Source organism: Chaetura pelagica, unplaced genomic scaffold, assembly GCF_000747805.2.
Source record: "Chaetura pelagica isolate M959 unplaced genomic scaffold, ChaPel_1.0 scaffold251, whole genome shotgun sequence".
Taxonomy (NCBI): Eukaryota; Metazoa; Chordata; class Aves; order Apodiformes; family Apodidae; genus Chaetura; species Chaetura pelagica.
In genome coordinates this window covers 1,154,074-1,169,673 of record NW_009952271.1, presented here as the reverse complement: position 1 = coordinate 1,169,673, position 15,600 = coordinate 1,154,074, and the positions used below count along the sequence as shown (strand labels likewise).

General features: G+C 48.4%; 1 protein-coding gene across 1 annotated transcript in view; it reads left to right on the top strand.

Moving 5' to 3' along the window:
• Positions 1–28: 28 nt before the first annotated feature.
• ERLIN1 (ER lipid raft associated 1) overlaps positions 29–15,600 on the top strand; it is a gene marked incomplete at its 5' end in the record, with an annotated part of 18,509 nt that continues 2,937 nt past the window's right edge. The window contains 7 exons of the mRNA XM_010007784.1: positions 29–111; positions 1,882–1,963; positions 2,635–2,681; positions 8,193–8,254; positions 9,036–9,161; positions 10,183–10,256; positions 15,306–15,364. Of these exons, the coding sequence (XP_010006086.1) occupies positions 29–111; positions 1,882–1,963; positions 2,635–2,681; positions 8,193–8,254; positions 9,036–9,161; positions 10,183–10,256; positions 15,306–15,364 (533 nt within the window). The remainder of the gene's footprint in view (positions 112–1,881; positions 1,964–2,634; positions 2,682–8,192; positions 8,255–9,035; positions 9,162–10,182; positions 10,257–15,305; positions 15,365–15,600) is intronic.

Genomic DNA, 15,600 nt, shown 5'->3' with positions numbered 1-15,600 from the left:
CGGGGGGCGGGGGGCGGCCCCCCCCCCGGGGGCGGCCGCGGGGATCCTGGCGCTGCTGCTGTTCTGCGCCATCCACCGGGTGGAGGAGGGACACCTGGCCGTGTACTACAGGTACGGGGGAACCCGGGACACCCCTTCTTCCCGCGAGGGCTTCGCTGCTGTGCCAGGGCTGTCGGGCGGCGGCCCCGGGGCTTGTTGGTTTGAGCTGAGTGTGCTCCGGGCTGCGTGGGGCCTTGTTTCCCGGGAGGGACAACCCCACGGAGCAGCACTGCTGGGCTGGGCTGACCTGCTCTGGGGAGAAAGACCTTGGGGTCCTGGTGGGCAGCAGGCTGAGCACGGGCCACCAAAGGGCCCTTGGGGCCAAGAGGGCCGGTGCCGTCCTAGTCTGCGTGAAGAAGAGTGTGGCTAGCAGGTCGAGGGAGGTTCTGCTCCTCCGCTTTGGTGCGGCCGCGTCTGGAACGTTGCGTCCAGTGCTGGGCTCTCCGGGTCATGAGGGACAGGGAACTGCTGGAGAGGAGACAGTAAAGAGCTGTCAAGATAATTAGGGTACTAGAACATCTCTGTTGTGAGGAAAAGCTGAGGGACTTGGTCTTTTTAGTCTAGAGAAGACTGAGGGGGATCTTATCAAGGCTCATAAATCATTCAGGGGTGGGTGTCAGGAGGATGGGACCAGTCTTTTTTCAGTGGTTCCCAGTGACAGGACAAGAGGTAACAGGCACAAGATTGAACACAGGAAGTTCCACCTCAACATGAGGGTGACAGAGCCCTGGGACAGGCTGCCCAGAGAGGCTGTGGAGTCTCCTTCTCTGGAGACATTCCAAATCCCTCTGGATGTTTTCCTGTGGGATCTACTGTAGGTGATCCTGCTCTAGCAGGGGGGTTGGACTGGATGATCTGCAGAGGTCCCTTCCAACCCCCACTCTTCTGGGAGTTTCATCTGGGTCTTGTAGCTGCACTGAACAGCATCTGCAGAGCAACTCCTTGGCAGTCCCCAACAGCAAGTGGTCACACTCGGTGCCACCTCCTGACTGCATTTGGCTTCAAATTGTAATAAATGGAGAAATTCCAAACCAACCCGTCTGCACTTTTTGCAATTTCTGCTGGTTTTTTGCCCCGTCATTTTTACCTTTTGCATTCACCAGCATGGGCCAGTTTTCTCCCTCTTACCTTTTATGAGTGTGCTGTATCTGTGCTGCCCTGCAGGGATCAGTCTCTTAGGGGTCTCTCCTGTCTCCTGTTCTTTAGCCACCTACCCATCCCCACCAAAGACTGCAGGTTCTCTTTGTGCTCTGGGGAGGGGACTGTGTGGAATGCCTTTGGAATTCTGAATTGCTGGATTTTTCCATGGTTGTCGAAGTGTTTAGAGAGGAAAATACATCTTCTTGAAGCTTTATTGTGAGGGTGGTGAGACACAAACAGGTTGCCCAGGGAAGCTGTGGCTGCCCCATCCCTGGCAGTGTTGAAGGGCAGGTTGGATGGGGCTTGGAGCAACCTGGGCTGGTGGGAGGTGTCCCTGCCCATGCAGGGGTTGGATCTAGGTTGATCTTTAAGGTCCCTTCCAACCCAAACCAGTCTGGGATTCTGTGATAAGCTCTCTGCATGTTGCAGTGATGCAAAAATGTAGCATGATCTGCCTGCTTTACAAGTCCAGGGCTGCCAGAACTGATGCACAGGGTTGTTGAGCTGCAGCAGACAAAGGTCATGTACAGTCAGCCCCTTTGTAAAGGAATTGGTGGCTGATTTGGTGCAGTTCAGTAGGATAATTTGTACCACCACAGCTGTGACTCCTGCCAGTTTGAATGCACTTGCTTGCTCTCCAAGCCAGCACTTACTGTTGCCCAGTTGCTTGATCCTTTTCCCTGTTTCTCTTGCTTTCTGTAGGGGTGGTGCTTTGTTAAGCAGCCCAAGTGGACCAGGCTACCACATCATGCTCCCCTTCATTACCACGTTCAAATCCGTGCAGGTTGGTATCTTCTTGCCTTGGAAGAGGGTGAGTGGGAGCAGGTGGCAGGAGGGATATTGCAGGATGGGGGTGACTTGGGCAACTGGTGTTTGCAGAAGGGATCAGCAGCGTCATAGTCCGAGCAGCAGCTGTGGTTCCCTGGTTCTTTCTGCTTTAGGTATACCCTTTTGGTGGCATCTCCGCAACATGCATGTGTGCTGCTTGGGGCAGGAGATGCTGTGCTCTGGCTCTGCTTGTGGCTTCAGGAGAGCTGCAGGTCTTACAGCTGCAGGACCTGAGAGCAGGGAGGTGAGCACAGCTGCCTGTCTGTCTCCCAGAAGACAAGAGGAAAAGAAGTCCGTCTTCTCTGGCCCAGGTTGCCCAGAGAAGCTGTGGCTGCCCCATCCCTGAAAGTGTTGAAGGGCAGGTTGGATGGGGCTTGGAGAAGCCTGTTCTTGTGGGAGGTGTCCCTGCCCATACTGGGGGTGGAACTAGATGATCCTTAAGGTCCCTTCCAAACCAAACCATTCCATGATTTTGTGGTTCTCCCCACACCTGCAAAAGTCAGGAGGGAGGCAGAGGACATCTTTTTGGCTCCATGTTCCTGTATCATGGTATGAGGGTCTAGGCACAGGGTGATCATCCTGGAGAATGGAGAGGTTTGGTCAACACTGGTTGTCTTCTTATTTCAGACTACGTTGCAGACTGATGAAGTGAAAAATGTGCCTTGTGGGACAAGGTATGTTCTTCATTTTTCTTCTGATGATGGACAGATGCACTCTTGTCATGTAGTCATGTGCAGTGCTGTGACAGAGGGTGAAGAGGAGAGGCACATACTCTAAAATTAGCCCCCAACATAGACGCATGCATCACACTTGTACACAGGAGGTGTGGGAGTGCTCCTGCTTTCCATGGAATTGATCATCTGAAGGTTTTTGCTTTTCTAGTGATAGTCTCTTGATTTTTCTCCCCTTCTTCCATTGCTTGTGCTTTGGGCTGACCTCTGCTGGGGGGAATTTCGAGCCTGAATTGTGGCTAATACAGGTGTTGACCCCAGCAGTGGGTAAAGGGAAATAGTGGATGGGAATCCTTCTAGTGGGAGATGGGTCTTTTCAAAACAGAGGAGTCTCCTGGAATCATTTGGTCATTTTTGGAGTTGACATTTTTCCTAAGATAGAGTGAGACAGAATAAAGAAGAAGCCCATGCATGGGTGGCACTTGCCTGCTCCATAATTAAGATGATCCTTTTATCAGCACAGATGTGTATAGTTCTAACAAGGAGAGCAGTAGCAGAAGGAGAGGATAATTGAGCTGGGCTGCATATCTCATGGTGTTTGTTCCTTCACAACGTAAAATCTGTTTCTTCAGGATCAAAATAAACCTAGTGATTCTCCTTGTCTTTATCTTCAGGACCCTCAGTATTTCTGTTTAAAAAAAATAAGTCAGAATTACTTGAGTGATGACATGTAATGAAATTAGAAGCTGAATATTAGTGGCAACACGAATAAGGCAGTGAATTTTTAGCTGATTTAGCCCTTAGAACTGAATTGAGCTCTTAGAATTACTCATATAAGAAATGATCAGACATGTCTTGATCTTAAATACTACCACAAAGATCTTTTGGACCCTGGCTGGTTTCAGTTCTAGATCTCAAACCTCTTCCAGGAGTGTCTGGAGGTCACAGCAGTGCTCAGTGCTGCAGCTATGCCTTTGTGGTTGGGTGAAGAGTTTTAGGTCAAGCAAACAGTCATTACAGGAACATGGGATAAGACTCCTGATGTTCCAGGTTCATATCTTTTAAATGGCATAGGTAAAAATAAGTGAGCAGAGTATACAGCAACTGGTAGCTCTTCAGTAGCATGATGAGGAGCAATACTTCACCTGCAGCAAGTTGTAAACGTCTCTGGGCCAGGAATGGTGTCCTGCTCTCCAGCACACCTTTTTCAGCAGATCAAGCAAAGCTTTCTGCTGAAGCTTCACCAATATAGATCAGGGGTGCTAGAAAGCAGCCCCATGGAGAAGGACCTTGGAGTCCTGGTGGACAACAGGTTATCCATGGGACAGCAATGTGCCCTTGTGACCAAGAGAGCCAGTAGTATCTTGGGATGTATTAAGAACAGTGTAGCCAGCAGGTCAAGGGAGGTTCTCCTCCCCCTCTACTCTGCCCTCATAAGACCACATCTGGAGTGTTGTGTCCAGTTCTGGGCTCCCCAGTTCAAGAGGGACAGGGATCTACTGGAAAGAGTCCAACAGAGGCTACGAGGATGATGAAGGGACTGGAACATCTGCCTGATGAGGAAAGACTGAGAGACCTGGGGCTGTTCAGTCGTGAGAAGACTGAGGGGGGACCTGATGAATGTCTATAAATAGCTGCAGGGTGGGTGTCAGGAATGGGCCAGTCTCTGTTCAGTGGTGCCTGTGACAGGACGAGGGGAAACAGCCCCAAGTGACAACACAGGAATTTCCACCTCAACATGAGGAGAAACTTCTTCGCTGTGAGGGTGATAGAGCCCTGGGACAGGCTGCCCAGAGAGGTTGTGGAGGCTCCTTCTCTGGAGACTTTCAAGCCCCATCTGGACACGTTCCTGTGTGAGCTGCCCTGGGTGCTCCTGCTGCAGCAGGGGGGTTGGGCCGGATGATCTTCAGAGGTCCCTTCCTACCCCTGTGTTTCTATGCCATACTAATACAGCCTGAATGAAACCATGCTGCTTTGACCCTGCTTGAGCAGGGAGGTGGAACAAGGTGACCCCCAGAGGTCCCTGCCAGGCTCCACCATTCTGTGTGTCTGTGATTTAGGAGCTAAATATTCTGCTTAATTCAGTAGAGTTGGTTCATTCAGTTCCTGTTACATTTCAGCAGGTTTCAGATGGGCAGTACAGGTGGTTGGGAAGTTACAGGTAATAAACATGCTTTAAAACACCAAACAGTTGGTGAAGCAATTCTTGGTTAATAATTAAATACACTTCAGAGCAAAGGTCCATTTTTAAGGTGTTGCTGCAGGAGCCTTTAGATTTGCTGTGTTTGGAATCAAAGTCTGCAGCTGCTCCCATGCCAAAGCTTTGGATCCACATTTCTGTAACAAAACGTTATCTTATAAAATAATAGATGGATCAAATGTGACATTTCAATGTTCTGTTTTGAAGTTGATTACAAGAAGAGATCCTGAACAGTTTAAATGTCTGTAAATTTGTGTTAAACCACCAGATTTTAAGGACTGAGTTTCTCTTCCACCGTATCCATGTTCCTGTTTCCTCATCTACATGAGGAAGCTTCTGAATGGCTGCGTGGGTGTCCAAGCCCCAATTTCTTCCATCCTTACCCCCTTTATACTCAACAGCATGAAGTGAATACATTAAATACAGGTTTTAAAATACTTTGGCACCAGATGACTCGTTTTCATAAAACAGCTGTCACTCCAGAGACAAAAACCATCTCACTGCAGCAGCTACAATTTGTACCTCCTCTATGCTGTGGATTGTCTCAGGTGTCGGCAATTTCTGGCTTTCCCCAACAAGAAAATGTCTGCAGAGTTTCCTGGAAAGTTTAGCAGTTTCTTCCTGGAAGGTCTGCTGGGCTCCAAAACCCAATAGAAAAATCAGTTCAACAAACTAGTTTTAGGAGAGTGAAGTAATCCAAAGGACTGGCTGAAATAATTTATTGAGCATGAATATACTCACAAATATATTCACCATGGAGTTCAAGAAATGGATTTTTTAAATGGTGTCATGCAAATATAATGAAAGAATTACGTAAGGAGCATTTTTCTTATCAACTTAGACTCATGCTAAATATTGATAAAAATGCTAAATAATGCTAAATAGAAATTTTTAGAATGGTGAGAAACAGTCAATAGCCAGGAGACTGAGCAGTAATGTTGCTTATTGCCATTTGCAAAGGTGTGAGAGTTGTCTGGTGCTGGAGATGGCTGGCAGATGGAGAGCTGGAGGAATGCTGGCCTGGGACAGAGCCAGCCACAGGGAAAAATGGGTCATGAATACTGCAACTGGATGTATTGCATCAATCCCTGTAGCTCCAGACACACCAGGTCTGACCTTTAGGTCCTATTTTTCCACGCTCTGATTGCCTAACCTGCTCTGATCTTGTTTGTGAGCAGCTCTAGCAATGACTGTTAACCTTTTGTCTTTTTTTATAGCCCCTTTTTCCCTTGTCTTCTGGCCCTTCATAAGCCAAAGCCTGAAATATAGGTATATTATATATTAATATATAGGTATTTTACTGGGGGTAGTGGAACAATTATAGTGCAGAACAAGTGAGATGGAGAACACTGGGAAGTAGATCTCCTTAGTAACAAATAGCTCCAGAGAAGAGCTACAGAGCTGGTGGAAGGTGTGGTCATTGCTCTCTACAACTTCCTGAAAGGAGGTTTTAGGGAGGTGGGGCTTGGCCTCTTCTCCCGAGTGAATAATGACAGGACCAGAGGAAATGGCCTGAAGCTGCTCCAGGGGACATTTAGACTGGATATTAAGAAGAATTTCTTTACCCAAAGAGTGGTTGGACACTGGAAGGGGCTTCCCAGGAAGATGGTGGAGTCACCATCCCTGGAAGTGTTTAAAATAAACGTAGATGTGGTGCTTAGGGTTATGATTTAAGCACTGAATGGGTAGATTAGGTTATGGTAGGGGGATTTTGGTTATGGTTGGACTTGATGATCTTCAAGGTCCTTTCCAACCAGGATGATTCAGTGAAATCTCTCTTTTGCTGGCTTGTCCCTTCCAGCAGGCAAGTTCTGTCCATCACTGATCGTTTTGCCTTGTAGGTTGCTAAGAAACAAGTGGGGCCAGAGACACCTTTTTCAAAAGAGCCCAGACATGGGCAAGCTTAGGTGAGGTTTCTGCAGACTTTGCTTTCAACTGCCAGAGATGAAGATCTGCCAAATAAGAAACTGAGCCTGTCATGGAGGCCACACTGGAGTTCAGACACCAGAGAGGCTCAGGTTGGAAATGTGTGAGGTCTATATCCAGAAAGATACAGAACCAATCTCGATGATGGCAGGAATAGGTGCATGAGGGTCCCTTGTGGCAAGGCTGCCTCAGAAGAGGGGTCAGCAGCTCCTCACAGCACCCAGTGGAGTTAGATTCTGGAGAGCACATGGCTCTGAGCAGCAGCAGCAAGGAAGATGGTGCAGTAAAAAGGAGCTGAGCTTCTGGTTCTCCTGGCTTTTCTAGAGCATGGTGGGAAGTGGGAGGGAATCCTGACCACCCCTGTTCTGACCCTCCTGGGTCTTTCAGGGTCCTAAAGACCCTCTCTCTAGTTTCTCTTACAGATGTCAAAAACTTGCCAGGGCCACTTAAACCATAAGTGGTGTGCTTATGTGTATCAGATGTCTCCAAGCAATTGCTGCTGAAGCTTCTTGTTTGCCATGTAGCTTTGCCCTGAGGAGAAAATTGCTTTAAAAATAAGCTGGAGAGAGACTTGTAAACTCTAAAATTCACAGAATCATAGAATGGTTTGGGTTGGAAGGAACCTTAAAGGTCATCTAGATCCAACTCCCTGCATGGGCAGGGACACCTCCCACCAGCTGAGGTGCCTCCAAGCCCCATCCAACCTGCCCTTCAACACTGCCAGGGATGGGGCAGCCACAGCTTCTCTGGACAACCTGGGCCAGGGTCTCATCATCCTCAGAGTGAAAAATTTCCTCCTCATGTCTCACTTAAATCTCCACTCTTCCCCCTTGTCTTCTCACTACACACCCTTGTCCAAAGTCCCCAGCTTTCCTGGAGCCCCTTCAGGCACTGGAAGGTGCTCCTAGAGCCTTCTCTTGTCGAGGCTGAACAGCCCCAACTGTCTCAGCCTGTCTCCAGCTCTGCTGCTGCAGCCCTCTGAGCATCTTCATGGCCTCTGGAATTGCTCCAGGAGCTCCACGTCATTCTTGTGTTGGGTGCTCCAGAACTGGACACAGTAAAAATGAAGGTTTTTTCCTTCACTGTGTAGTTGATGCTTTTGGTGCTACAGTTCCCTAGGGGTGAGCACGATCTGCTGAAAGCCTCAGTAAGAGCAGAGGCTGGGATCAAGAAGCCTCTCATTCTCCCTTTTCTCTGGCTGATCCTTTGAAAAGAGGGTTGCCTCCAGGCCTCTTGTGGTGAGGTGTCTGGAGCTTCCCACCACCGCACGTGCCTGGGCACACGTGCAGAATTAAGAATTAAAGAGGGGAAAATATTGCTTTGCTTTAAATATAGTCCACTGTTACCAGCTGCAGTAGTAATTCATTTATGTTCTTTCTTGCTTGCAGTGGTGGTGTTATGATCTACATTGACCGAATAGAAGTTGTGAATAAGTTGGCACCATATGCAGGTATGTCCATCCTGTTCCAACAAGTGTCTCTATGACTGGCTTCACTCCTCCTGGAGCCTCTCTGTCTTGGTTTGCAAGGCTTCCATTTTCTATGTCTCAGCGTCCTTATGGTTCCTAGCACTGTAGCTCTTGTTTCACGCAGGTGTCTGTGAGCTCTCCAAAGAGCATCAGGTTTGCAGAGATGAAAAGAAAGCCTGGGATTTTTCTCCCCTGCATGGTTAGAAATGTGGCTGGTGCTCAAGCAGTCATGTTTCTTGAAGAGAAGACCACCTGTCATAGCTAAAGACATGGGAGAGAGGCCACAGGTTCTTGCCAGCTCAGCTCCTGGGAGACGTCCAAAGGCAAAGCCTATGTAGAGCCTCATACCTCCTTATTTCACCAGCTGCCAAACCAAAGACCCACATAGCTACTTTTTTAGCAGGGCTTAATGAAGATGCAGGTGTGACTGAGGCAGTGAAGGGTGAATTAATGTTGTAATTGTGGGAATGAGTCTTGTTTTCACTTTACAGTGGTGTCTGCTCCCATGGACACATACCCTGGGCAGGCATTGCAATCCCAGCAGCACTGGTGGAAAGGACCTCTGCAAGTTTCTCATGACTTCCCCGGGCAGGGCATCTGTGGCTTTGTCCAGTCAAGTCTTGAAGCCTCCGAAGGGTGGAGCTGCCACACCTGCCTGTCCCAGTGCTGCGCTCCCCTCCCTATAGCCTAATAACTGTGTTCTGTGGTTGTGGTGCTGCAGAACATCTCATGGTGACATTTGATGATCCTCTTGCTTCCTTAGTGTATGACATTGTGAGAAACTATACTGCTGACTACGATAAGACCTTGATCTTCAATAAAATTCACCATGAACTGAATCAGTTCTGCAGTGCCCACACCCTGCAGGAGGTGTACATCGAGCTGTTTGGTGAGTGGGTGTGGTTGGGGCATCTCCCTCTTCTGCTGTAGAATGTGTTACAGCTTCTGTGTGAAGGTGGTGAGATGCTGGAACAGGTTGCCCAGAGAAGCTGTGGCTGCCCCATCCCTGGAAGTGTTGAAGGGCAGGTTGGATGAGGCTTGGAGCAGCCTGGGCTGGTGGGAGGTGTCCCTGCCCATGCAGGGGGTTGGATCTAGGTTGGTCCCTTCCCACCCAAACCAGTCTGGTATTCTATGACTCTGCTGGAGGTGCAATCTAGAATCCAGCTCATCATATATCCATACATCACTTCCCATGTAACTTGAACAATTTGCATTTCTTTGATTTTCAACATCTGCACATGGGAATTTTATTTCAGTCTTTTTGCACCTAGGAATGAATTCTGGGGACACCCAGTATTCATTTTGCTCTTGTAGTCACATACGTTGCCTTCCCTAATAGGATTGTGTCATATCTACTTCTACTTTAGGCCCCTGTTGCTAAATGGCCTTTTTTTTTTTACTTGAGAAGTTCCTGCGGGCTGCTCCAGCAGGTGGGAGCTGGAAGGGACAGGCTGTCAGTCCATTGCAGTGCTCTGTTTTTTTCACAGGGAGGTAGCAGTAGCTCAGGAATTAGCAAATTTAATGTTCGCCCCAGCAAAGACTTGACAGCATCAAGTTCCTTCTGGAGTGGCAGTGCAGGGGAAAATACGTTCATGGAAAACTGTTTCAGAGTTTTAATATTAAGAGTCTGTCAGTCTTTGAATGGTGTACTCAGACTTGCCAAGTATCAGTAGTCAGGGAGGAGTTTCCTGGTAGTAAATGCAGCCGAATCTCTTTGTAACTGGCCATTTCTGTTGAAAGATCTTCCTGGAGAGGTATTGGGAGGGAAACAATGTACTCAGTGATCTCACAAAGCACCTCTGTCTTACACCATAGAGATACTTGTTCTTCAAGCCAGCTGGCTCTGCCACACAAGCTGTAGGAGAAATGATGCTAAGCTAACTGGTCTCTCTTTTGTCCTCCAACCACAGATCAGATAGATGAGAATCTGAAGCTGGCCCTGCAGAAGGATCTCAATGTCATGGCACCAGGTCTCACTATCCAGGTAGGTTCATTTCCTATTAAAGATGATTCTTTTCCCACCTCAGATTTGCTCACCTTTTGATGAATTGATGAGGTATCTTGCTTTGGTTTTCCAAATAGTTGAAATAGTTGAGCCTTGAGTTGAGGTTCATCAGGTGAAGACTGTCCATGTGACAGTGACTACTCCTAGACACTAGTTGGATGTTAGAAGACCTGCAGGTTAGGGAAAAGGACCTTTCATGCCACAGGACTGCAGGTATTTGACTTAATTTGCAAAGAGCAAGAAAATCTTTTTCTTAAAACTGCCTTCTGCTTTGTGGCTCCTTTATTCTTGGCTTGCTCTGTTTGGATGAGGGTGGCCCACAGGCAGTGTCTCATTACAGAGAAGCTGAGGTGGCACCACTTTTCCAAATATCCAGATTAACTCGTGCTGTGCATCACAGAGAGATTTCCTACAAAAGTTCATCATTGATAAAAATCATCCTCATAACATGATGACCCTTTTTGATCGCAGGGTATGGAAGAGCATAAGCAAAGCTCACAGCTCTCTGCTGAGAGATGGGAACTGCAGAGCTGAATCTGATCTTCAGCACACACTGTGCCATCTCAGTTTGGCTTGCCAAACCCTCCCTGTTGGTTGGAAGTTGAAGGCTGTCTTTCCTGTATCAGCCCTGACTGAGCTCACCAGACCAGCAGTTTGAAGAGGTCCCACAACTTGTGGTAAAAGTGGTTCCTCTCTAGGAGAAAGTGTGATCCTGCCCTTGTGTTCCTGTTGGTCTCTCTCAAAACAGAGCTGCACCCATATCTCTTGTAAAATTGTCCCTCAGTATACAACTCTGCCATGTTGCTGTGTCCCCTGTCAGGAGATACCCTGCTCCTTCAGTGAAGACCTCGGGTTCCTTTAAACTCTCCTCATGCAGCTGTGTAACTTACCTGTACCTAGAATGTAATTGTTTTGTGGCCTCTAAGGGAAATAGTTCTGGATTTGGGCAAGATGTTCTCCTCTTGAAGAGCATCCCTGAGTACTTCAGAGATCATTTTTGTTTTTTAAAGGAGTGACACAGGAAACAACTCAATTATTGAAAAGATGCTGTTAGAGGTAATTTACAGCATTTACTTCTAAGCTTATTAAAACTATTTATTGTATATGAAACCTTCACAAGTCCTCCAAGTTGCTCAGTGCAAAACTTCCTTTCTTAACTGGAATGGGTGACCAACAGCCTGAAGAGAAGTGGAGGCCAGTGGATGGTAAGAGGTGCCTAGTGACAGTGTCGTAGTGAGGAGGCGTCTGCACTTCCCTGGGGAAAGCAGCACACCCTGGGGCTTGTCTCAGGTGGCTGGACAGAAGCACACATCCTGGGAAACAAACCTGAGGCACTGGGGCCTGGTGGGACAGCTGATGGGAGGGCAGTGCTGCTGTGGGTGGGTACAGGCTCTCTGGGGAGGATGAAATGAGGTGAGGCAGCAGGGTTATGATGCCTTCAGAGGACTGTCCCTAATCATGTGGAGCTTCACTTTGGGGTGCTTGATGGACAGCTCAGGTAAGAGCCAATCTAAGTAAGAATGGGACCAATGTGGAGGACCACATGGTCCTTGGCTGTTGCAGATCACCCAGTTAGTACCATGAAGTAGGTAAAGCTGCCTGTAGAAGACTAGAGGAAGCCTCACAATCAGAGCCCCTAGTACTCTGACCACCTCAGAGTCTTCTGGAAGGGCAGCAGGGCTGGGTGCAAGCTGTGCTGGATGCTTCTGAAGGCTGTTGAACACAGGTTTTGGCACTGGTGAGCAGACCTGACCGGGGAAGATGCTCTTCTGCACCTTTTAGAAACAAGGAAGAAATGGTTGAGAAGCAAAGTCTGGTAGCAGTGAGGATGAACAGGGACCTCCTGACTGAGCTGAAGAGCAAAAAGAAAACTCAGAAAAGTTAGAGTAGAAATAGATGAGCAGGGAGGAATAAAGTGAGTTGAGCTGAGAGCAGGGTGACAGGAGAACCAAAGCTCAGCTGGGCTTTGACCTCATGATAGCTGTGCAGGGTATCACCAGGGGCTTCTGAGGTGCATCCACAGCAAAGAGAAGGCCAAGGAAGCCATGAGGACACAATGGAAATACTAAAGTTCTCAACACCTCCATTGACTTCTTTCTGGCAAGGTCTGCCCTGGGGCCTCTCGGTTTCTCAACCTAGCATCAGAGTGCTGAGGTGAAATGTGGAGGACATGGTGGAGGACAACTGTGCAGATGGACACACCCAAATCTTTGGATCAGCTGGAATGCATCACAGGGTGCTGAGTTGGTGTCCTGCACCATCATGAAGCTGCTCTCTTTATCTCTGGAAGATGGCAGTAGTCAAGGGAGGTCTCTAAAAACTGGGAATAGGCAAATATCACACCCATGTGCAAGGTGGAGGATCTCCAGGAGAGGAGAAGTCCCAGACCATCAGCCTGTTCCCATGCTCTGCAGCACTTACTTTGCCATCTCAGTGGCTTTCAACTGTACTTCTCACTTGGTTGGAATTCCTACGAGTGGCTTCCTCACAATGGGTACAGTATCCAGATACAGCCTTCCTGGTGCAAAGTCGAGGGGCGTAAAAATTGCCTTCAACCTCCTGCTGAGTTTGGACAATGTAGTTAAGGATGGATCTGGGCTTTGTGGCCACAGGGAGAAGGTGCTGTCATACAGTCAGCTTTTCCTTTGAGGCCTTCATGCTGTTTGCAAAGCTGTTGCTCAGCCAGTTGCTCCCAACAGGTTCCCAATGCCTTGACATTTGATTGTTAACATTTACAGTGTACAGTGGTGTTTCCATCTAGTAGATTGACGTCAGCTTCACCTTTAAATAGATTGAACCATTGGTTTGAAAAAGAAGCAGCTAGTGCAGGTTCTCAAAGTGGTGGCAGCTTTTCTGTTGGCAGAGGAATCTTTGCCTGTGTTGGAAGAGGTTCTGGAAATCAGTCTTCAAGGCAGGGGTCATTATGGAGGTAGAAAGACCATCCCCTTGACTCTGCAGTGGCTGGTGAGGCAAGCTTGCTGCCTTTTGAGGGACTTGGGAAGGCTTTGTGCCTGGTAGGACCTTAGGAAATTCCTTGCACTGCAGAATGTTCTTGTCCATTGTTCCATAAATCTGCTCTCTATGTTCAGAGTAGCAGCAGAATTGGGGTGTTCAGCCTGGAGAAGAGAAGGCTTCCAGTGCCTGAAGGGGCTCCAGGAAAGCTGAGGAGGGGCTTTGGACAAGGGCAGGGAGTGAGAGGACAAGGGTTGATGGCTTTCAACTGGAAGAGAGAAGATTTAGGCTAGACACGAGGAAGAAAATCTTCACTGTGGAGGTGATGAGACACTGGCCCAGGTTGCCCAGAGAAGCTGTGGCTGCCCCATAGAATCACAGAATCATAGAATGGTTAAGGTTGGGAGGGACCTTAAAGATCATCAGGACCCAACTCTCTGGGTGAGGCCATCCAGCCAATTACTGATCCACTGAATGGTCCATCTGTCCAATCCATGCCTTGTCAGTCTAGACACCAGGATGTCATGTGGGACAGTGTCAGTGTCAGATGCCTTGCACAAACCCAGATGGATGTCATCTGTTGCTCTGCCATTATCCAGCATTTCCGTAGCCTTGTCATAGAAGGCCACCCAAGTAGTCAGGCATGATCTGCCCTTAGTGAAGCCATGTTGGCTGTCACCAATCACCTTCTTTTCCATGTGCCTCAGTAGAGTTTCCAGGAGGATCTGCTCCATGATCTTGCTGGGCACAGAGGTGAGACTGACTGGCCTGTAGTTCCCAGTTCTTCCTTTCCCCCCTTTTTAAAAACAGGGGCTGTGGGACTTTTTCTCCAATCAGTGGGAACCTCACCAGACCACCAGGACCTCTCAAGTAGGATGGACAGAGGCTCAGCAGCTGCATCCCCCACTCCCTCAGGACCTGTGGTTGGACCCCATCAGGTTCCACAGACTTCTGCACCTTCAGGTTCTTTAGATGGTCATGAACCTGTTTTTCTCCTACAGTGGGGGGTGCTTCATTCGCCCAGTCCCTGCTTTCACATGCTGTGGCCTTTGTGATGAGGTTGGAGCACTTGCCAGAGAAGTCTGATGCCAAGAATTCCTTGCGAACCTCAGCCTTCTCAGTATCCTGAGCAGCTAGGTCTCCTGTTTCCTTCAGGAGAGGGCCTACATTTTCCTTGCTTGTCCTTTTATCCCCAACATACCTACAGAAGCTTTTCTTTTTGCTCTTTCCATCCCTGCTGAAATTTCATTCCATCTGGGATTTGACTTTCCTGACCTGATCCCTAGCTGCACAACCTCTTTGTAAACCTCAGGCAGGTTGGATGGGTCTTGGAGCAACCTGGTCTAGTGGGAGGTGTCCCCACCCATGCAGGGAGGTTGGAACTAGATGGTATTTAAGGCTCCTTCCAACCCAAACCAGTGTAGATTCTGTGGTTCTGTGGTGTTTCACAGTCCTACCCAGAGCAGCTTGGAGGTTGTGGCATGTCTGTGGGCTGTGGTGTTAGTGTCACAATGCACATCACCCTTGGTGGTCTGCAGTTGCATCCAACAGCAGTTCCCATGTCCCACCCATGCTCTGCTGCTCTCCCCTATCCTCACTGCTGTGTCTCTCATTGTGTGGTGGCTTTTGCAAGCTTTTCTCCTGGAAATCCCATTTCTGAGCTCCTATCCCTGCCTCTGGTCTTGCTCTTGCAGTTTGATTTCATCAGCTTGGTGAGCCCCATTCTTGAGCAGTACTTTGGGAAGTGTTGTTTGGTGATGTTTTAATAGTCCTTGGGGTGGAGAATTAAGCTGCTTGTAACCAAGGTGGTGGACCTCTTCTGCCATCTAGTCTACAGGCCTTACTTGGTCACTGAGGTGCCATAAAAGGTTCAAATACAGAAAACACAAATGTAAGGCACCTCTGTGAGCATGACTGTGCTTAGCTGTGTGGCACAGGAGGATCAGGAGCCATTATGTGTGGGTTTGGGTCAATGTGGAGATGTCCAGAGCACCACAGCATGTTTGACAAAGATGTTTCTATGCAGCTCACATTAAAATGTTTAATCAGGTGCACTCCCTTTTTGTTTTCCCACAGGCTGTCCGTGTGACCAAACCCAAAATCCCAGAAGCTATCCGAAGGAATTTTGAGCTCATGTGAGTGGCTGAACATGAAATTGTATTAATTGTATTTTTTGAGGGTCCAGTACAGACATAATGCCCTTAGAAAGCTCTTCCTGGTGCTCAGAAGGTGAGAGGTGGGCTCTGGTCAGTGTGTGCTTGGCCAGGTGCACTTGTGCTTTCTGTTGCTCCATTTCCATAGCTCTTGACCTTGAAGCCTTTGACCCTGTCACAAAGGTGGTTGTTAGTCTGGATGAAGGCTACATTCCTGC